Consider the following 22,181-nt stretch of genomic DNA (forward strand, 5'->3'; position numbering starts at 1 on the left):
GGTGTGGAGGTGGGGAGTGGCTGAGAATGACCAGCTGGAGCACCCGGAGAAAACCCGCGCATTCATAGGGAGACGGTACAGACACCACTCGTCAAGATCGAACCAGGGTGTCTTGTGCCATAAGGCAGCAACGCTAAAGCTGTGCCACTATATCACCCAAGTTATGCATAGAACAACTAGTTCTATGTTATTCCACACTCTCAGCCACTCCCCACCTCCACACAGGCCATCATCGAACCCGGGTCTATGGCGATCTGAGGCAGCGACTACTGGCTATGTCACCGTTGAAATAACTAAGTCATAAGTAATAATAATTACCAACAAAGAAAATCATTTGTAATAATCAAATATTTTACTCTAATTGTACACAATTATTGAAATATTTTGTGTGACAAATTAGGTCTAGAAATATATCATTGTATGGTGTGTATATACAGAGATTAAGGCTAACTTACAAGAAGTTAATAAAAAACAATTATTCCGATATAAAAGCAGCATTTATTAATAATAAAAATACCAATGATTGTATCCCTAGTAAACTTTACATTTCTTCAATTCTTTGTACAACCTGAATTTAGATTGCAAACCGTTTAGGTAATGAGAGCCAAGTGCAATCTGTACGGACGTTCAAATCAAATCTTAAAGAATTATCTACATTCTTAAAATAAGAAATATATCTACAAATATTACATTGTTCAAAAGGAAAATGTCTGAATTGTTGTGGAGACATAAGAAACTGCTGACGCTGGGATTTTCAGCAAAAACAAAATGGTGGAATATTCCCTCCACAGAGGCTGCCTGACCCACTGAGTTCCTTTAGCACTTTGTTTTTTTCTTGTCTGTATGCTACATTCATCGAGTCGTACAGCTTGGAAACAGGCCCAATTTTCCCACACCTACCAACATGTCCTATCTACATTAATCCCACCTGCCTGCATTTGGCCCATATCCCTCTTAACCTGTCCTATCCATGTAATCTTTGTTACAATGGCTTAGAGTTCAACCCTACGGAATGGAGGTAATTTAGTGGCTCAACTTAATTCTTTCTTCGGCACTGCAGCTGAATGAAAGCTGCAAACCATTGAATCATTGAAAGATACAGCATGGAAACAGGCCTATCGGCCCACTGAATCCACATCAACCATTAATCACCTGTTCACACAATTCTATATTGCACTCTCATCCATTCATCCATACACTAAAGGGAAATTTACAGCAGCCAATTAACCTACAAACCCTTTGGGGTGTGGGAGGAAACCAGAGCATTCTGAAGAAACCCATGCAGTCATAGGGAGAGCATGCAAACTCCACACAGACAACACCCATGGTCAGGATCGAATCTAGGTCTCTAGCGCTGTGAGGCAGCAGCTCCACTAGCTGCGGCACTGTGCCGCCCTTACCATTCTATAAAGGGACCAATTTCAAGGTATCCTTCCAATCAATTGAATCAAGGGTTGACTGTGACATACAAATAAGTATATCGAGACTTCCCTTTCCAACAGAACAGCTCTCAAGCATGTGAATGGAAAATATCTCCATAGGTGCATGGAATTTGAGAAGATCATTTGAAGGATCTCCCATTGGATATTGTCAAAATTGTCCGCCTGAGGGAGTAGAGGAAAGATCATCAAATGTTGCTCCATCAATTAGGGTGGCACAGTGGCACAGCACCAGAAACCCGGGTTCAATCCTGACTACGGGTGCTGGCTGTATAGTGTTTGTACATTCTCCGTGACCGACCGCATGGGTTTTCTCGGTTGCTCCATTTTCCTCACACACAACGAAGACGTACAGATTTGTAGGTTAATTGACTTCGGCAAAAAAATTGTGAATTGTCCCTCGTGTGTAGGATCGTGCTCGCGTACGGAGCGATCGCTGGTCGGCACGGACTCAGTGGGCCAAAGGACCTGTTTCTGCGCTGTATCTCTAAAGTCTAAAGAAAGTCTAAATTCCTGGAGAGAGGTTTATCAACTAAATGTTGGTGTGTTTTAGGGGGGAGAGGGAGAAGGCTCGCAGACATGCTTTACTTATTCTGATTGACCGGTGGAAAACCTTTCTTCATTTTTGCTTTATCAATGCATACTTCTTCAGGCAATAACTGAAGGACTAGGTAGAGATGCAAATGACTGCTCATGAAACAACTGCAGCCTCTCCACTAGCAGGAACCTACCTTTTCACCAAAAAAGGAATGTGGTTGCTCTCAACTCAAGAGTAAACAACAAAATTCATTTCACTTGGGGAGCTTATAACCCAACAATATCAATTCTGCTTTCTCTAATTTGAAGTAACTTCTGCATTCCCTCCCCCACTCTAGTCATCCTACTAGTTCCACTGTCCGCAGCCTTGTATCGCTTGGTTATTACCTCTTCACCAGCCAACAATGGTCCATTATGGGCTCCACCCTTCCTTAGCCATTGGTTGCCGGTCCTGCATCTGGCCTTTTTCTTTACCTCCAGTTCCCTTGCCTCTACTTTCAGTCTGAAGAAAGGTCTCGACCCGAAACGTCACCCATCCTTTTCCCCCAGAGATGCTGCCTGACCCGCTGAGTTACTCCAGCACTTTGTGTCTATCTTCAATATTTATTTTACATTGTGCAAAAACTTTATTTGTAAGGATAACAGATATTTGGCACCAGTAAGAATTAGCAAAGATGGTCTATCCTTTCAAGGAATGATCATATGGACTAACACTTGGTAATATGAATTAATTAAGAAAAATAATGCTTTGTAGATTAAATATATATGCAACACTGATTTTTATAACACGTTGTATGTGTTTGTTCTCTTTTACTGAAAGTGGGGTAAATATATAAATACATTACTTTCACAGTGGGCAGTGATTTGGATGAAAACAAGTTGCAAAAATCAAATTTTAGTCAATGGAATTTAGCTGATAAAAGGAAAACTCCAAATATTGAAGACAAACATCAAAAAATGTCCTGACCACTGCAGGCATTAGATAATAAACTTCAAAATTAAACAATGCAACTGCTGTCAGCGTTTAACCATTGAATATCAACTGACAATTGTTTCTGAACCTCATCTTCAACTGTGTGTTGATCTGTAAAAATGAATCACCGCGGATTGTACTGACCTACATTTGATGAAGGACATTTCCTCCCACCCACCTCTCCCCCTCACTTTCATCTTTCCAACTGAAAAGTTGTGATTCCATACTAAGAAACAGCCACCAGGCAGTTCTGCAGAACTCAGCCCAATGCTTATTTCACTTGCAAGTCTGGCTTGCAAGCATTTAAAAGTGAGAGCAGCAGCAAAGGCATCACAGGCCGGCCCCAACATTTGCCTTTGCACGATTCTACCATCAGTCCTTCCATAGCAATCAGGAGTCTGCTGCCTGATGCCTCCCCAGCCTCAATCAATGGCACTAAAGTCAACTGTGTTTTCTCCTATCTGAACTGAGAATTTCTGTGGTGCATTAACATGTAAGCCTTTGGCAGGGAGGAGCCTACAAACCTTAATTTCCTTGTTGCATATTCAGAATGAAAAGAGAAAGCAGCTTTTTCAGACCGAGACCCCTCGTTCTGTTCATTTTTTGCCCTTTCTTTGGCATATACTGCATGCTTTGAAACGACAAATCAGTCATGATGGAATCCCAGTTTGTGTGGAGATGGGACTGTTATGCTGGTAATTCAAAGTTCACAGTTTCATCAGAAATAATGTGCAAAATAATTTGTTGCATAAATGTGTTAAATCATAATCAGTAGAATAGATCGCACCCAGCTGTGCCTTTCAAGTAGCATGTTCTATAATGGTAGGACTATATTTGCAGATTATTTGAGTGCATATCTTTGTAACCTAGGTCACCGCTGAGACCTAAATCAATTAATTGATTGATAGATACAGCATGGAAACAGGCCCTTCTGCCCACCGAATCCATGCCAACCATCGATCACCCATTCACATTAGTTCTATGTTATCCCTCCCTACACATTAGGGAGCGATTTTGCAGAGATCAATTTGCAAAGGACTACAAACCCGCATGTCCTTGGGATGTGGGAGAAACCCATGTGGCCACAGGAAGAATGGGTAAAGTTCACGCAGACAACACCCGCTGTCAGGACCGAACCTGGGTCTCTGGCACTATGAGGCAGAAGCTCTACCAGCTGTGGCATTGTGCCGCTAAGATCCGTCGAGATCCTATCTTCTGGTTCATGTATGCAAGCAACACTTTAGGAATGATTCAAGTAATTACTTAATTTCAAATGCCTTTCTTGTGGCTGTTAAGGTTGAAGTTAAATGCACATTAAAAAGGCAAATGGAATTTGCACAACATTAGTTCCCCACTACCTTAGATTTCCTAAGCTTATCTTCCAGCTGTTGGGAAAAAAATATTTGATCAATTTATTAGATGGAACTGAATGTAAAGCAAAAAGATTTTTTTTTCTCTTTCGATGAGTGTGGAGCAGGAAACAATACAATACTCTGTCCATGTCGGTGCTTCACAATTTCTGAACCCTGGAGTATCTCCAACATGGCAACTTCAGGCAGCTTGGAGGCCAGGTGATAGGCCACACATAGGAGCACGGAACCGATGAGTGCACGTTCTTCTCCAGGAAAAGGAAAAGCTGGAACCACCAGACCTGGGAAAACTGATTGGTCTGTGACGGGGTTTTCAAGGTCTGTGGAGAACAAACAAGATGGTCTCACTTTAAAAAAAATTATTGTACGATCAGAGGGGGTGAGGTTAGAGAAGGTAAGGGAGGTAAAAAAAAATTAAGACGGTTGACATCCCACCGGCAGTTCGAAATGAGAAGGTCTACAGAGGGTAGAAAGTCATCCGGGAGAGTCCAAGAGGAGGAGGACCGATGGAGACGGGAGAAGGGGGTCATCACTGCATGGTGAGGATTTCTTCCCATAGAAAAAGGTAGAGAGAGAGAGAAAAGAAAGCTGAAGAAGGGTCCCGATCCAAAACGCCACCCATCCTTTTTCTCTAGATGTTGCCTGGCCCATTGGGTTACTCCAGCACATTGTGTCTATTTTGAAAATAAAGTAGTTTATTTTAGGATATTATACATCTAAGAGGATAGAACAAGCAGAAGGTAAATCTTCAGAAAAGATTTACCAGATGTCGCCAGGACTCGAGGGACTGAGCTATATAAAGAGGTTGATTAGGCTAGTACTTTATTCCTTGGACCGCAGGAGGATGAGGGGTGATCTTATTGAGGTGTACAAAATTATGAGAAGAATAGATTGGGTAAAAGCACTGTCTTTTGCCCAGAGTAGGGGAATCGAGAACCAGAGAACATAGTTGTAAGTTGAGCAGGGAAACATTTAATGGAAACCTGAGAGGTGACTCTTTTACACAAAGGGTGGTGGGTATAGAAACAGAGAAAATAGGTGCAGGAGTAGGCCATTCGGCCCTTCGAGCCTGCACTACCATTCAATATGATCATGGCTGATCATCCAACTCAGTATCCTGTACCTGCCTTCTCTCCATACCCCCTGATCCCTTTAGCCACAAGGGCCACATCTAACTCCGTCTTAAATATAGCCAATGAACTGGCCTCAACTACCTTCTGTGGCAGAGAATTCCAGAGATTCACCACTCTCTGTGTGAAAAATGTTTTTCTCATCTCGGTCCTAAAAGATTTCCCCCTTATCCTTAAACTGTGATCCCTTGTTCTGGACTTCCCCAACATTGGGAACAATCTTCCTGCATCTAGCCTGTCCAATCTCTTAAGAATTTTGTACGTTTCTATAAGATCCCCCCTCAACCTTCTAAATTCTAGCGAGTACAAGCCGAGTCTATCCAGTCTTTCTTCATATGAAAGTCCTGACATTCCAGGAATCAGCCTGGTGAACCTTCTCTGTACTCCCTCTATGGCAAGAATGTCTTTCCTCAGATTAGGAGGCCAAAACTGTATGCAATACTCCAGGTGTGGTCTCACCAAGACCCTGTACAACTACAGTAGAACCTCCCTGCTCCTATACTCAAATCCTTTTGCTATGAATGCTAACATACCATTCGCTTTCTTCACTGCCTGCTGCACCTGCATGCCTACTTTCAATGACTGGTGTACCATGACACCCAGGTCTCGTTGCATCTCCCCTTTTCCTAATTGGCCACCATTCAGATAACAGTCTACTTTCCTGTTTTTGCCACCAAAGTGGATAACCTCACATTTATCCACATTATACTGCATCTGCCATGCATTTGCCCACTCACCCAGCCTATCCAAGTCAGCTTGCAGCCTCCTAGCATCCTCCTCACAGGTAACACTGCCCCCCAGCTTCATGTCATCCGCAAACTTGGAGATGTTGTATTCAATTCCCTCGTCCAAATCATTAATATATATTGTAAATAGCTGGGGTCCCAGCATTGAGCCTTGCGGTACCCCACGAGTCACTGCTTGCCATTCTGAAAAGGACCCGTTTACTCCTACTCTTTGCTTCCTGTCTGCCAGCCAGTTCTCTTTCCACATCAATACTGAACCCCCAATACCGTGTGCTTTAAGTTTGTATACTAATCTCTTATGTGGGACCTTGTCGAAAGCCTTCTGAAAGTCCAGATATAACACATCCACTGGTTCTCCCTTATCCACTCTACTAGTTACATCCTCGAAAAATTCTATAAGATTCGTCAGACATGGTTTACCTTTCATAAATCCATGCTGACTTTGTCCAATGATTTCACCACTTTCCAAATGTGCTGCTATCCCATCTTTAATAACTGACTCTAGCAGTTTCCCCACTACCGATGTTAGACTAACTGATCTGTAATTCTCCGTTTTCTCTCTCCCTCCGTTTTTAAAAAGTGAGGTTACATTAGCTACCCTCCAATCCTCAGGAACTACTCCAGAATCAAAAGAGTTTTGAAAAATTATCACTAATGCATCCACTATGTCTGGGGCTACTTCCTTAAGTACTCTGGGATGCAGCCTATCTGGCCCTGGGGATTTATCGGCGTTTAATCCATTCAATTTACCTAACACCACTTCCCGGCTAACCTGGATTTCACTCAGTTCCTCCATCTCATTTGACCCTCGGTCCCCTGCTATTTCCGGCAGATTATTTATGTCTTCCTTAGTGAAGACAGAACCAAAGTAGTTATTCAATTGGTCTGCCATGTCCTTGTTCCCCATGATCAATTCACCTGTTTCTGACTGCAAGGGACCTACATTTGTTTTAACTAATCTTTTTCTCTTCACATATCTATAAAAACTTTTGCAGTCAGTTTTTATGTTCCCTGACAGTTTTCTTTCATAATCTATTTTCCCTTTCCTAATTAAGCCCTTTGTCCTCCTCTGCTGGACTCTGAATTTCTCCCAGTCCTCTGGTAGGCTGCTTTTTCTGGCTAATTTGTATGCTTCATCTTTTGTTTTGATACTATCCCTGATTTCCCTTGTTATCCACGGATGCACTACCTTCCCTGATTTATTCTTTTGCCAAACTGGGATGAACAATTGTTGTAGTTCATCCATGCAGCCTTTAAATGCCTTCCCTTTAAGAATCAATTGCCAGTCTATCTTGGTCAATTCACGTCTCATACCCTCAAAGTTACCTTTGTTTAAGTTCAGAACCCTTGTTTCTGAATTAATTATGTCACTTTCCATCCTAATGAAGAACTCAACCATATTATGGTCACTCTTGCCCAAGGGGCCACGCACAAGACTGCTAACTAACCCTTCCTCATTACTCAATACCCAGTCTAGAATAGCCTGCTCTCTCGTTGGTTCCCCTACATGTTGGTTTAGAAAACTATCCCGCATACATTCCAAGAAATCCTCTTCCTCAGCACCCTTGCCAATTTGATTCACCCAATCTATATGTAGATTGAAGTCACCCATTATAACTGTTTTACCTTTGTTGCACGCATTTCTAATTTCCTGTTTGATGCCATCCCCAACTCCACTACTACTGTTAGGTGGCCTGTACACCACTCCCACTAGCGTTTTCTGCCCCTTAGTGTTTCGCAGCTCTACCCATATCGATTCCACATCCTCCAAGCTAATGTCCTTCCTTTCTATTGCGTTAATCTCCTCTATAACCAGCAACGCTACCCCACCTCCTTTTCCTTTCTGTCTATACCTCCTGAATATTGAATATCCCTGGACGTTCAGCTCCCAGCCTTGGTCACCCTAGAGCCATGTCTCTGTGATCCCAACTATATCATAGTCATCAATAGCTATCTGCACATTCAACTCATCCACCTTATTACGAATGCTCCTTGCATTGAGACACAAAGCCTTCAGGCTTGTTTTTACAACGCTCTTATCCCTTATACTATTATGTTGAAAAGTGGCCCTTTTTGATTTTTGCCCTAGATTTGTCTGCCTGCCACATTTCACTTTGCTACCTATTGCTTCTACCCTCATTTTACACCCCTCTGTCTCTCCGCTCACACATTTAAGAAACCCTTTCCCTTTAACTCCATCCTTAACTATCCCATTTGACACCCCACCCCCTTATTCAGTTTAAAACCACCCGTGTAGCAGTGACAAACCTGCCTGCCAGAATGCTGGTCCCCCACCTGTTAGGATGCAATCCGTCCCTTTTGTACAGTTCCCCCTTACTCCAAAACAGATCCCAGTGATTTAAGAATCTAAATCCCTGCTCCGTGCACCAGTTCCTCAGCCACACATTCAGGTCCCGTATCTCTCTGTTCCTGCTCTCGCCAGATGACCTCAGGTTTCTCGGACGAACCTGAGGTCATCCACTTGCTTCTCCAGTTCCCCAACACGGTCCTTCAGGAGCTGTACCTGGATGCACTTCTCACATTTGTAGCAGCCAGAGGCACCAGCAGTGTCCTTGACCTCCCACATACTGCAAGCATCACACTGAATCAGCTTGCCTGACATCTCCTTCTTTCGTCTCTCCCTCTGCAGTGTTTTGCGTAGCCTCCTCTCCTAAGACTCTCGAGCCAAAGACTCGCACTTCCATCACAGGGCACTTCCCTCACAAGGCTGCTCCCTCACTGCCGCTCCCTAAGAGCAGTCTTGCTTATATTGACTAATAAATTGCCTAATTTACCAATTTACAAACCAAATTCCTCAGCTTTCAATTGTTTTCTCCCTCTGACTCACTTCTAACTCTCCTCCCCACTTGGGCTAGAGTGGAACAAGCTGCCAGAGGAAGTAGTTGAGGCAGGAACTATCAAAACGTTTAAGATGCATTTATTCAGGTACATGGATAGAGTAGGTTTAGAACGATATGGGCCAAGAGCAGGCAGGTGTAGATGGGGCATGATGGTCTAGTGTAGATGGGGCATGATGGTCAGCATGGGCAAGTTGGGCCGAAGGACCTGTTTCCACGCTGTATGATTCTACCATTGAACAGTAGAGCACAGGAAGTGGACCTTTAGCCCACCATGTCCGACATGGACATGGTAACGTTTAGGCTAATCTCCTCTGCCTGCACCTGGTCCATATCCCTCCATTCCCTGAGCGTCCATGTGTCTGTCTAAAAGCTTCTTAAACTGCACTATCATATCTGTTTCCACCACCACCTCCAGCAGCACATTCCAGGCACTCGCCACCCTCTGTGTAAAAACACTTGCCCTGCACATATCCCTTAAAACTTTGCTGCTCTGGCCTTAAATCTATACCCTCTAGCCTCTAACATTTCCACCCTGAAAAAATATTTCTGACTGTCTTCGCTATCTATGCCTCTCTTTTATTTCATAAACTTCTATCAGGACTCCCCTCAATGTATGCCGTTCCTTACAAAACAATCCAAGTTTGTCTAATCTCTCCTTATAGGTATGCCTTGTATTCCAGGTAGTGTTCAGGTAAACTTCTGCACCCTATCCAGAGCCTCCCCATCCTTCCTGTAATGGGATGACCAGAACTGCACACGATAATCCAAATGTGGCCTAACCAAGTACTATAAAGTTGCAACCAGACTTCCTGACTCTTATACTCAACGCCTCAACCAAGTTGAGACAGGTACTATTGCAACGTTTAAGAAACATTCAGACATGGATAGGACATGTTTAGAGGGATATGGGCTAAACGCAGGCAGGTGGGACTAGTGTAGATGGGACATGTTGGCTGGTGTGGGCATGTTTTCGTTGAACTCCATCTCTATTTCCCCTCTTAAACAAAGGAACAACATTGGCTACTCTCCTGTCCTGCAGGATCTCACCTGTGTCTAGAAAGTATCTACCCAATTATCCCAATGAAATGCATACTATAGGCCAGAGGGTAGAAAAAATTATAGAAACCAAGTGTACATTTGCATAGAACATAGAACAGTATAGCAAAGAAATGGGGCCTACGTCCACAATGTTTGTGACGGGCACGGTGTCAAGTTAAACTGATCTCATCTGCCTGCGCAAGATCCTTATCCCTCTATTCCCTGCACTTCCATGTGCCTATCTAAAAGCCTCTTGAATGCCACTGTCGTATCTGCCTCTACCACCATCCCTGGCAATGCGTTCCAGGCCCCGATTTGCCCCGCACACCTCCATTAAATCCTCCCCTTCTGACCATATAGCTATCTATGCCCTCTGGTATTGAACATTTGCACCCTGGGGGGAAAGGATTTCGCAATTTAGTTCTTTAATCTAATTTAGTAAATTTAGTCATTTAAATTCTCTTTAAACTAAGACCGAAGAGCTGAAGGCATTGTGGCCTAGAAATTGTATTACTGCCTGACAATGGGATCTAAACGGTAGTCTGGTTCACTCTAACGCTCCGTGTGAATGTCTCAAAGATTACGACATTCATATGTAAGGTTCATAGAATAATTTTGTCAAAATATTGGTTCTGTGAAACAAAGTTGACTTAGTAAAATCCATTTTTTCATTAGGTAAATAAAAATGTATCTTTCGTTACCACTGATGTTGATAAAAATCACATGGCAGCCAAATGTTGCAAGTTGCACGACCGTTCATTACAGTCTCATGAGCTTTTCATTTGAGAAGTAAGGCTGACAAACTATCAGTCAAGAAGGGGAATACAAGGTGTGAAAGGGTATGGGAGAGGAGGGGGGTAGGTTGGAAATGGAAGAAAGGAACGGATATTTCTTGACCAAAATACAAAGTGCTGGAGTAACTCAGTGTGTCAGGCAGCATCGGTGGCACAAAGTGGGAGAAGCTAGAGAGGGTCTCAGAACTCCCATTTGGGAGAGAAGAACTTCAGAGTAGGCATACTTTCATGTTCATCATTCATAAGTTATGGGAGCAGAATTAGGACATTTGACCCATCAAGTCTACTCCCACATTCAATCATGGCTGATCTATCTTTCCCTCTCAACCCCATGCTCCTTCCTTCTCCCCATAACCCCTGACATCTGTACAAATCTCCGGTTGGCGGCGCGACTCACGTTGCAGCGGCCCCTGCAGCCTGTCTGTCTTTTTAAAAAAAAATTTGTCCAGTTGAATGAAGTTTGTTGAGTTATTTTATATTGTTTTTAACTGTGTATATGTGGGGGGCGGGGGGAACTTTTAAATCTCTTCCCTGCACGGGAGACCCAACCTTTTTCCTATCGGGTCTCCGGTGTCATTGGGGGCCCGCCGGGGGCTCCCCGTTGAGACATTAAGACCTGGAGCGGGGCCGTACATCGCCCTGCGCAGCCTTAACGGCCGTGGGACTTACCATCGCCCGCCTGGTGACTTTAACATCGGGAGAAAAATGGAACACAGGGGAGAGAAAAGACTTTGCCTTCCATCACAGTAAGGAGGAGATTCACTGTGATGGATGTTTGTGTGAATTGAATTGTTTGTGTGCCTTGTAGAAATTGTTTCTTTTTGTATGGCTGTAGAAACAGAGTTTCGTTTGAGCCTCATTGAGGTTCAAATAACAATGAATAAATATTGTATTGTATATTGTATTGTATTGTAATCAAGAATCTATCAATCTCCGCATTAAAAATATCCATTGACGGCCTACATAGATTCACCACCCTCTGACTAAAGAAATTCCTCCTCATCATAGAAACCTGGCAGCGCGGCTCTCGCCAGCAGCGGCCTCTGCAGTCCGTCTGCGTTTTTATTATTTTATGTCTATGTTTTAATGTAGTTTTTGTTATTTTTGTTGGGGTATGTGTGTGGGGGGGTGGGGGTGGTGTGGGGGGGAGGGGGAAACTTTTAAATCTCTCCCTGCACGGGAGACCCGACCTTTTCTTTGTCGGGTCTCCGTTGTCGTTGGGGCTGCAACGAGGAGCGGCCTCCAGCAGGAAAACCGGGGACTCCAGTGCCGAACTCACCTCACCGTCGCGGAGCTGGCCGAGTCCAGAGCGGGTGGAGCTGTGGTGGACGCTGCTGCGACCCGACCCCCGGAGATCCGGTGGCTGCAACTGCGGGTTTGGCGGACAGTGACACCGGGAGCCCGCGGGTCCCTGCTGGGAGACCGCTTTTCGGGGCTTCCGCAACGGCGACTTCTCCCGCCCGAGTTGCGGGGTTGAAGAGCTCCTGGAGCGGGGCCTACATCACCGCCCCGCGCGACTTGGAATGGCGGCGGGTCTCTGCGAGCGCGCGCCGGGGGCTCTAACACCAAGACCCGGTGCGCGACCTTGCATCACCCGGCGTGGTTTTAATGGCCACGGGACAATTCGCCATCGCCCGCCGGGGGCTTTGACTTTGACTCTGACATGGGGGGGGAGAGTGCAGTGGAGAGAGAAGTTTTTTTGGCCTTCCATCACAGCAATGTGATGGATGTTTATGTAAAATATGTTGTGTCTTGGGTCTATTTGTTGTAATGTATGGCTGCAGAAACGGCATTTCGTTTGGACCTCACGGGGTCCAAATGACAATAAATTGAATTGTATTGTATTGTATTGTATCTCCTTCCTAATTCTGAGGCTATGACCTCTAATCCTAGTTTCTCCCACCAGTGGAAACATCTGCTCCATATTCACTCTATCTAGGCCTTTCACTTTGGAGAGATTTCACACTGGAGCAGTAAAATGAAGACACAATGTAGATCAGTGGAGCAGTAAAATGGAGGATTTGTTTTGTTTTGCTTGAAAGTGTGACATTCCAGAAAATAATCTTGAAAATGTATTTCCATGAAGCACTAGAAACTCACCGGGATATTGGCCATGGTGTGGTACCACCAGAAGAGTCTTGTAGTAATGTAATAAGCCACTAAGACATCCACACTGTAATGTTCATGGGCTATTAGGATGCATATGATTCCTACTGCACTGAGAAGCCAGCAGATCCACAGATACCACGAGTACCACCACGATCGACGTGGTGAATCTGTGGAAAGCAAAGATAACAACATTAGGATCTTGAACCATTTATTTATACCAACTAAGAAATCCTTGGGTTAGAATTGCACCTTCTTTATCTGCATTTGCCTTTTACTTCACTACGATTTTAGTGGGCTCGGTGATGTTAGGACCGGTGGTGGGGGGGGTATTGTATGCAAAACAAAGAATTAATTTCACTGTACCTATGTGTATGTGATAAGTACAATTGAATCATTGACCTTATATGGTATTGCAGTGTATGGTATGTTCACCTTCGTTGGTATGAGAGTATAAGAGGCAGGAAATCATGATGCAGCTCTAAACAACTTTGGCAAGGTCGCATTTAGAGTATTGTGTGCAGAAGGGATGTAGCGTCTTTGGAGAGGGTGCAAAAGAGATTTACCAGAATGCTGCCTGAATTAGAGTGTATTAGCTATAAGGTTGGACAAACTTGGATTGTTTTCTCATGAACGATAGAGTTGAGGGGGGAGACCTGGTAGAAGTATATAAAATTACGAGAGGCATAGATAAGGTAGACGGTCAAAAACGTTTCCTCATGGTAGAAATGTCAAGGGCTAGAGGGCATCGTTTTAAGGTGAGAAACGCATATATAAAGTAGTGCGGGGTTTTTTTTTTGCACCGAGGGCAGTGGGTGCCTGGAATATGCATCCAGGGTTTGTTATTGAGGCAGATACCATAGTGGCATTTTACGAAGCTTTCTGATAGGCACATGGATATGCAGGGAATGGAGGGATATGGATCAGGTGCAGGCAAATGAGATTCATTTATCTTCGCATCAAGTTTGGCACAGACATTTTGAGCCAAAGGACCTGTTCCTGAGCAGTATTGTTCTATATTCCATTACAGGCATGTGAACCAGTTAGACTACGTAGAGTCGTGGATTGTATATACAGACATGGATTGAGAATTGTTTTTTTTCTTCTTAATTCACTCCAATCAATTCCTGCCCAGCAGAGAAAATTAAAGGGCCTGTCCCACTTCAGAATCAGAATGCTTTATTGTCATTGCATGTGTCACATACAACGAGATTACTGTGTCTCTCCATTTAAAAGAACTTCAAACATTCACATACTCATACTTTTTACACTCCCTCCCTCCCCAAACCCACCCATGGATTCACATTTACATAAATTAACACTGTCTCCCACCCCCCCCCTCCTTCCCCATAACCCGCTCCCGAGACAGAGTTCAGTTCCAAGATTGCTGATGGGTAAAAGCTGTTCTTGAGTCTGGCAGTGCGTGACTTTAGCGACCTGTACCTTTTTCCTGAGGGCAGCAGTGTGAAAAGGTGGTGACAAGGATGTGTAATGTCTTTCACGATATTACAGGTCCTGCTGCGGCATCTGGAGTGGTATATGTCCTCCAGAGGGGGCAGGGGGAGTCCAATGATACCCTGGGCAGTTTTTATCACCCTCTGGAGAGCTGCTCTGTCAGCTGCTGAACAGTTCCCAAACCAGGCAGTTATGCAGTAAGTCAGTATGCTTTCTACCGAACAGCGGTAGAAAGACTCCAGCAGTTTGGCAGACAGATGGGCCTTCCTCAGTGTTCTGAGGAAGTAAAGTCTCTGTTGCGCCTTTTTTACAACTATAGCAGAGTTCACAGACCATTTAAGATCCTCACTGATGTTGATCCCCAGAAATTTAAAACTAGGCACCCTCTCCACCTGCTCGCCCCCTATCTCCAGTGGCCTGAAATCCGCTCTATGTCGCCTGAAATCAGTGATGATCTCCTTTGTCTTTTTAGTGTTCAGAGAGAGATTGTTGTGAGCACACCACTCAGAAAGTCTGTGCACCTCCTCTCTATAGGCGACCTCGTTCCCATTTGAGATGAGCCCCACCACGGTTGTATCGTCCGCAAATTTTATGATCCCATTTGCGGGGTGATGGGGCAAGCAGTCATGTGTTTATAGGGCGTAGAGGAGCGGACTGAGCACACAGCCCTGCGGTGCTCCTGTGCTGAGGGTCAGGGATGTCGAGGTGTAGGGTCCAAGTCTCACCGTCTGTGGGCGTTCACTGAGAAAGTCCAATATCCACCGACACAGTTGACTGCTGAGGCCAAGGTCTAGCATTTTTGTGATCAGCTTGCTGGGTATGATTGTATTAAAAGCTGAGCTGTAATCAACAAAAAGCATCCTGACATATGACCCCTTCTCCTCTAGGTGTTGTAGTGCAGCATGGAGGACAGTGTTTATGGCATCCTCTGTAGATCTATTAGCTCTATATGCATACTGGTGTGGGTCGAGTGAGGGGGGGAGAGATAATTTGAGGTGACCTAGGACCAGCCTTTCAAAGCACTTGGAGACTACAGATGTAAGAGCAACGGGCCTGTAGTCATTGAGGGAGTTGATGTTTTTCTGCTTAGGCACCGGGATGATAGTGGTGGTTTTCAGGCACGCTGGCACGGAGGAGTGTGCTAGGGAAAGGTTAAAAACACTTGGGCCATCATTTACGCAATACGCCGGTAGTGACTGACGCGCGACGGTCGCGCGCGTCATCATGCGTCCGCACAGCCGTCTGGAGCGCGTGACGTCATTTGAAGATAGACACAAAATGCAGGAGTTACTCAGCGGGACCGGCAGCATCTCTGGAGAGAAGGAATGGATGATGTTTCGGGTTGAGACTCTTCTTCAGTCTGGAAGAAAGGTCTCGACCCGAAACGTCACCCACTGCTTCTCTCCAGAGATGCTGCCGGTCCCGCTGAGTTACTCCAGCATTTTGTGTCTATCTCCAATCGTCTTGGCCCCACTCTGGGAGTAGGAGTAGTGGCGGGTCCGGATCCGCAACGGACGTGAGTCCCAGGCCGAGCTCGGCGATCGTTTGCCTGCTTCTGTTTCTGTTGGAGGTGAGACGTTGCGTCGCGCCAGGGTCTTGGGTCTCTCCCACTTTAGCCGTCAGTTCCGCGACAGGCCGGTGGCTCGCGAAGATTTTGTGCACTCCTCCACGCCACTCCACACTCCTCCACGCCACTCCACACTCCTCCACGCCACTCCACACTCCTCCACACCACTCCATGCGCCCGTACCGCGCTACCCATGCACTACCCACGCACTAGCAGGTCGCGTAAATGGCACGCGAATGACGGCCAAGTGGGACAGGCCCTTAAGTCACTCACTGAATCCCTAAAAACAATTGAACCAATTACCCAAGAGAAAATTTAAAAATTATATTAAATTCTGCTCAATTACTTTGATGGGGTGGAAGATTGCAACCTTCGCGTGGTCCGCCATGTTTTGACGGATGCAATCAACCCGGCGTGCACAATCAAATAACATCAAATAGAACAAGTTGTCCTACAACTTTAGGCTGTGCCATACGCAAGAAGAAGAATTACTTTGATAGTTGACCTATCGCTCTCTGTACAAAAAACTTGGCTGCAAATATTTCTCCTCTTCATTGCCGAAGATGCAATGCATTTCAAATTTAAAGAAGAGGAGAGACAGAAAATGCTGGAGTAACAGGCAGCATTTCTGGAGAGAAGGAACGGGCGATATTTCGGATTGAGACCGTTCTTCACTGGAGAAGACTTAGAAACAGACAAAATAGGTCCAGGACGAGGCCATTTATTATGATAGAAACATAGAAAATAGGTGCAGGAGTAGGCCATTCGGCCCTTCGAGCCTGCACCGCGATTCGATATGATCATGGCTGATCATCCAACTCAGTATCCCATCCCTGCCTTCTCTCCATACCCCCTGATCCCTTTAGCCACAAGGGCCACATCTAACTCCCTCTTAAATATAGCCAATGAACTGGCCTCAACTACCTTCTGTGGCAGAGAATTCCACAGATTCACCACTCTCTGTGTAAAAAATGTTTTTCTCATCTCGGTCCTAAAAGACTTCCCTCTTATCCTTAAACTGTGACCCCTAGTTCTGGACTTCCCCAACATCGGGAATAATCTTCCTGCATCTAGCCTGTCCAACCCCTTAAGAATTTTGTAAGTTTTTATAAGATCCCCCCTCAATCTTCTGAATTCCAGCGTGAACAAGCCGAGTCTATCCAGTCTTTCTTCATATGAAAGTCCTGCCATCCCAGGAATCAGTCTGGTGAACCTTCTCTGTACTCCCTCTATGGCAAGAATGTCTTTCCTCAGATTAGGAGACCAAAACTGTACGCAATACTCCAGGTGTGGTCTCACCAAGACCCTGTACAACTGCAGTAGAACCTCCCTGCTCTTATACTCAAATCCTTTTGCTATGATCCAGTGAATTGGCCTCCACTGCCTTGTATGGCAGAGATGTCCACAGATTCACAACTCTCTGGGTGAAAAGGTTTTTCCTCATATCAGTCCTAAATGGCGTACCCCTTATTCGTAAACTGTAACCCCTAGTTCTGGCCTCCCCCAACATCGGGAACATTTTATCGTGCATCTAGCCTGTCCAATCCCTTAAGAATTATATATGTTTCTATAAGATTCCCTCTCATCCTTCTAAATTACAGTGAAAATAAACCCAGTCGATCCATTCTTTTATCTTCTTCAGAAAGAAGGGTCTCAACTCGAATTGTCACCCATTCCTTCTCTCCAGAGATGCTGCCTGTCCCGCTGTGTTACTCCAGCATTTTATGTCTATCTTTGATCTAAACCAGCATCCGCATTCCTTCCGACACGCAAGGGAGAGGATGTTGCTTTGAACAGAGGGAGACAATTTCCCACTGTAAACAGGACATCCCTTCTAATACAGGATTGTTGGCTACCCTGACAAAGAACCTCCAGTGTTATAGCTCGGTGTTCCTGCAGGAATTGCCAGGAGCTTTCTCTGGGACACACCTCTGTACCTTGGGGAAAGCCTGCAGTGCAGATATGTCTGTACCTATTCTGCCTGACCTAGTTAGCTGATTTAGAAGTGAGCGGAGTGTTGTCTGGGGAAGAGGATCATTGATGTGCCTAATCCATCAGTGACCGGTGAACTTGGAGATGTTGCCTAGAATAGCAGATGCAGTCTGGAATGATCCCTGAGGCAAGGATGTTGAGGCCAGGTGACCAGGTCCCCTCGCGTGTCTGTGGTATCCAAGAGATGCCGTTCACATCCCCATGTAATGTATGAACAGCAGTTCAAGGTGCGTACATATAGGTAGACACAGTAAAAATGGGTTAAAGACACAAAGTGCTGGTGTAAATCAGCAGGTTAGGCAACATCTTTGGAGGACATGAATAGACAACATTTTGGGTTGAGACCCTTCGTCAGATTCAACCTGAGAATTTTGCCTGTGCATGTCCTCTAGAGATGCTGCTCCAGCATTTAAGTTACTCCAGCACTTTTGTGTTTTTTTTTTGCAAACCAGCATTTACAATTCCTAGTCTGGGCACAGTAAGTCGACTTTGGTGGCAGCATTGATGATGCAAGAAGTGTCAGTGTTGGGTTGGTACTTTGCAGTAGAGTAACTTATCAGTCCTGTATATTAATGTAGTCTTGCACAACATCTGACAAAGAATGCAAATTTATAATGATGAAATCTTTAAGCAGCATTCAATTTGAGTCTTTAGCATTACTAAAAGCTGCTTTTTCTGTGAATGAACAGCATCTGCAGTTCTTTGGACAAATGTGGTTGAAAAGATGGGTGAGAAGGTTATTTTGGATATCACATGTCTTGGATGTTAGAAAAATGTATGGAGAAATATCCCACACCTAAATTACACTACGAAGCATTGGCACTTGTGCTAATATGTGAAATATTGTTCAAAGTTGTGCATTTATGTAATTTTCAACTTTGCAACATTATGGTACTGTGCAGATACAACAAATATTGTATCAAATATTTCCCCATGACTGATCCAATGCCGAATTTCTGGCAACTGGTGGTCCACCCCCCGTTTTAAGATGGGCAAAATCTCCTTCTGAAATCCCCCCGAAAATGTGGTGCCTAGGGCTGGGTGAGGCGGCCAAACTCAATCTCATTGTGACTTCTGTGCTGATCGGCAGGTCAAATTTGCCCCCTATGGCCAGGGCTCCGGAACTCTGGCACGACCACAGCCGGCAGATCTGTTCCCATAGCCGACCTCCACGGCCTACTTTGCGGTATCTCGGCCCCCTAAGGCCGTGGCCTCTGTTGGTCCGGCAAAATGGGTAATCCAGAAAGGCTCTGGAACCAACTGTGCCGGAAAATCAGTGATGGACATGTACTTTACTTCCAATGTCCAGATGAATAATTTGATTATTCCAGTTAATCTTTATAATTAAAATCTTACACCTCATATCAGCAATTGCTACCTCTGGGAACTATAACACGACTACACACACTTATGTTGGTTGTGCCCATTGCAACGTAATAATAAAGACAAAAATAAAGTCAGAAAGCAGGGAAAAGCATTGAAGAGCAGGGTTGAATATCCTTGTGTATCTACTCATTGTATCAGAGATTCTAACGCCTCCGTGTCACAAACTGTACTGAATTGCATGTAGTCATCTTGGACCAGTGTCAGCCTTAACTCCCCGGGGATAAGCAAGCAATAAATTAGGTCAGAGTTCTGCCACTGTCTGCTTATACAAAGTGAGGATCCTGGTCAAGTGAGTCAGTGTTTGCAGCTATCCTATCTGTGTTCGAAGAGTTTCATGGCTCAGAGCTCACAGATGAATGTTTGCCAATGGAACAACATTTGTGTTGCTGGCAACTGGGCAACTGCATCACCAAATATGATCATTGGCTCCTCAGGGTTTGTAAGGGGAAGCATGTGGGGGAGCCGCAAAATTAGTTCCAGAGCCCGAGTGTGAAATACTTATGGGCAGGAAGTTCAAACTCTCTGAATATAATGAATATTATTTCTAATTGTATCAGAGCAGCAGGAGATGGCTGTATTCCTCATTTAGTTTACTTTAGATTGGAGATACAGTGTGGAAGCAGACCCATCCGCAACCAAATCCACACCGACCATTGATCACCCGTACACAAGTCCTACGTTATCCCACTTACGCATCCACTCCCTGCTCACTAGGAATATAAAATAAATAAAAAGATAGAAATAAAAATAAATAAATAAGAGTTGTTTGTCGGTCAGTCAACTGATCTCAGTTTTCAAACATTCTCCAGTCAAAAGATTTAAATATTTGTTCAATATTAAAGTACCTTTAGTTTGGAGATACAGTGTGGTAACAGGCTCTTGGGCCCACCCAGACCATGATCACCTGTACACTAGTTCCATCCTACACACCAAGGACAATTTACAGAATGAATTAACCTATAAACCTGCATGTCTTTGGGACAGAGAACGGGCAAACACCACACAGCCAGCATCTGAGGTCAGGATCGAACCAGGGTCTCTGAGTTTGAGTCTCTGGTAGGCAGTGAGAGGCAGCAGCTCTACTGCTGTGCCACCGTGCCACCTCATGCGTCAGGTCTCTCCCAGGCTTAAGGCCAGTTGGTTTTGAGCATGGAATAAAATCTTGCATTACTATTTAAACTTATATCAAATGATTGCAGCTGCTTCTCATCAGAACTTAGCTTTCTCGAGAGCGGTGTGGTGCATTAATGTATACCATCTGGAAAATATCAGGATATGGAAATGTAGCTACTGACAAGTCACAGAATGTTCTGCAATATTGAAGAATTTAGCAAAAACCATTATGTTCTGGTAACTAGCTGCAAAAACGCCTTCCAACATATAGAGCAATGAAATAAACACAAATAACCTGTAACTGCGTTACAAGCAATTGAACATATAGAAGAAGAGGGCAAAACGGGCCACAATCTGCCTGCCAATATACTGCCAATTGACCTGTTGCTTAATTCAATCATTTACTTTATAGAGTCATAGTCTTACAGCACGGAAACAGGCCCCCTGGCCACTCCCACTTCCACTCTCCCATCAGGCAAAATGTGTTAAAGTGTGAAAATGCACACCCCCAGATTTAGGAATAGTTTCTTCCTAGCTGTATTCAGGCAACTGAATCATCCTACCACAACCAGAGAGCATCGCTGAACTACTATCTACCTCATTGGTGACCCTCAGACTATCCTTGATCGGACTTTGCTGGCTATACCTTATGTAGCCCTGTGTAACTTCATATTAGTTTTTCTTATTAAGAAATTTATATAAGTTTTGCTGTGAATATGTGTTCTGCATTTTGATTTGTTGTTAATGAGTTAGATCATTTTTCCTGTGTGGTGATTGGTTTGGGGGCGGGAGCTGGGAATTGTGGGTAATCGAAGTCCAGGGGAGAGAGAGAAGAAGACAGAAGAAGCCTAGGCTAACTGCTACCCCTTCAGCTCGGAGGTGTGGATTAAAGACTGTCGCTGTGTGGACTTTGTGATTACGAGGAGAGTGAGAGCAGTGGTTAGCTGAGCCCTGGAGACAACGAGGGAGAAGGAAGATTTCTGCCACATGGGGTCCTCTCTGGTCAGCCAACTCCCCGCCATCTTGCGAGCTTCTGCACTGTGCACTTGTCGGCTTCCACTGTATTTGGCCGCGACGCTCTCCAGCTTCGACCAGGCCTGCAACGTGAGGTTATTCTTGTTTTGTTTTTAATGTTGCCGGCTTGTGTGAGTGAGTGTGTGGGCCCACATAGTAATTAATACTTAAAGGTATTATAAAAGATTGATTTATTGAGTGTTGTTTTTTTTTTGAATATCTGTGTGAGAAACACCAGTAAAACACCTATAAGGGAATTAAAGTTTACGAACCTGGGGCGCAGCTCATGTAGAGGGCAAAGAAGCGCTACACAAAATGGAGGCACCGCTGAGATTAATTCCCATTTCATTTACTGTTAGTTTTTGTCTTTAAGAAGTGTTTTTGTTTCCCGACTTTTGTATTAAAGTGCCTATAGCAGTCGTAGTATAATGGCTACTCAAGCAGACTCTCAGTTAGCAGCTAAGCTTCATAGCTGGTGTAGTGAAGCATGCTTAGACCCAAACCATGCTTTGTCCTGTTTGACGTGCCGACTAATACTGACCAAGCAGACATTGAAGAGATTGTTCAGACAGTAAAGGCACTTGGGAGAGTAAAGGTACGGGACGTCCAAAGTGACATTCAGACTGGCAGCAACCTGGTACTCTGTGAATGCCGTGAAGT

At 44.6% G+C, this 22,181-nt stretch overlaps 1 protein-coding gene across 1 annotated transcript in view; it reads right to left on the minus strand.

Moving 5' to 3' along the window:
- Window positions 1–478: 478 nt before the first annotated feature.
- sgms2 (sphingomyelin synthase 2) overlaps window positions 479–22,181 on the minus strand; it is a 130,101-nt gene continuing 108,398 nt past the window's right edge. The window contains exons 5-6 of the mRNA XM_033022114.1: window positions 12,989–13,164; window positions 479–4,639 (exon numbers count right to left, since the gene is read on the minus strand). Coding sequence (XP_032878005.1) covers window positions 4,460–4,639; window positions 12,989–13,164 — 356 coding nt within the window. The 3' untranslated portion in view covers window positions 479–4,459. The remainder of the gene's footprint in view (window positions 4,640–12,988; window positions 13,165–22,181) is intronic.

Source organism: Amblyraja radiata, chromosome 1 (genome assembly GCF_010909765.2).
Source record: "Amblyraja radiata isolate CabotCenter1 chromosome 1, sAmbRad1.1.pri, whole genome shotgun sequence".
Taxonomy (NCBI): domain Eukaryota; kingdom Metazoa; phylum Chordata; class Chondrichthyes; order Rajiformes; family Rajidae; genus Amblyraja; species Amblyraja radiata.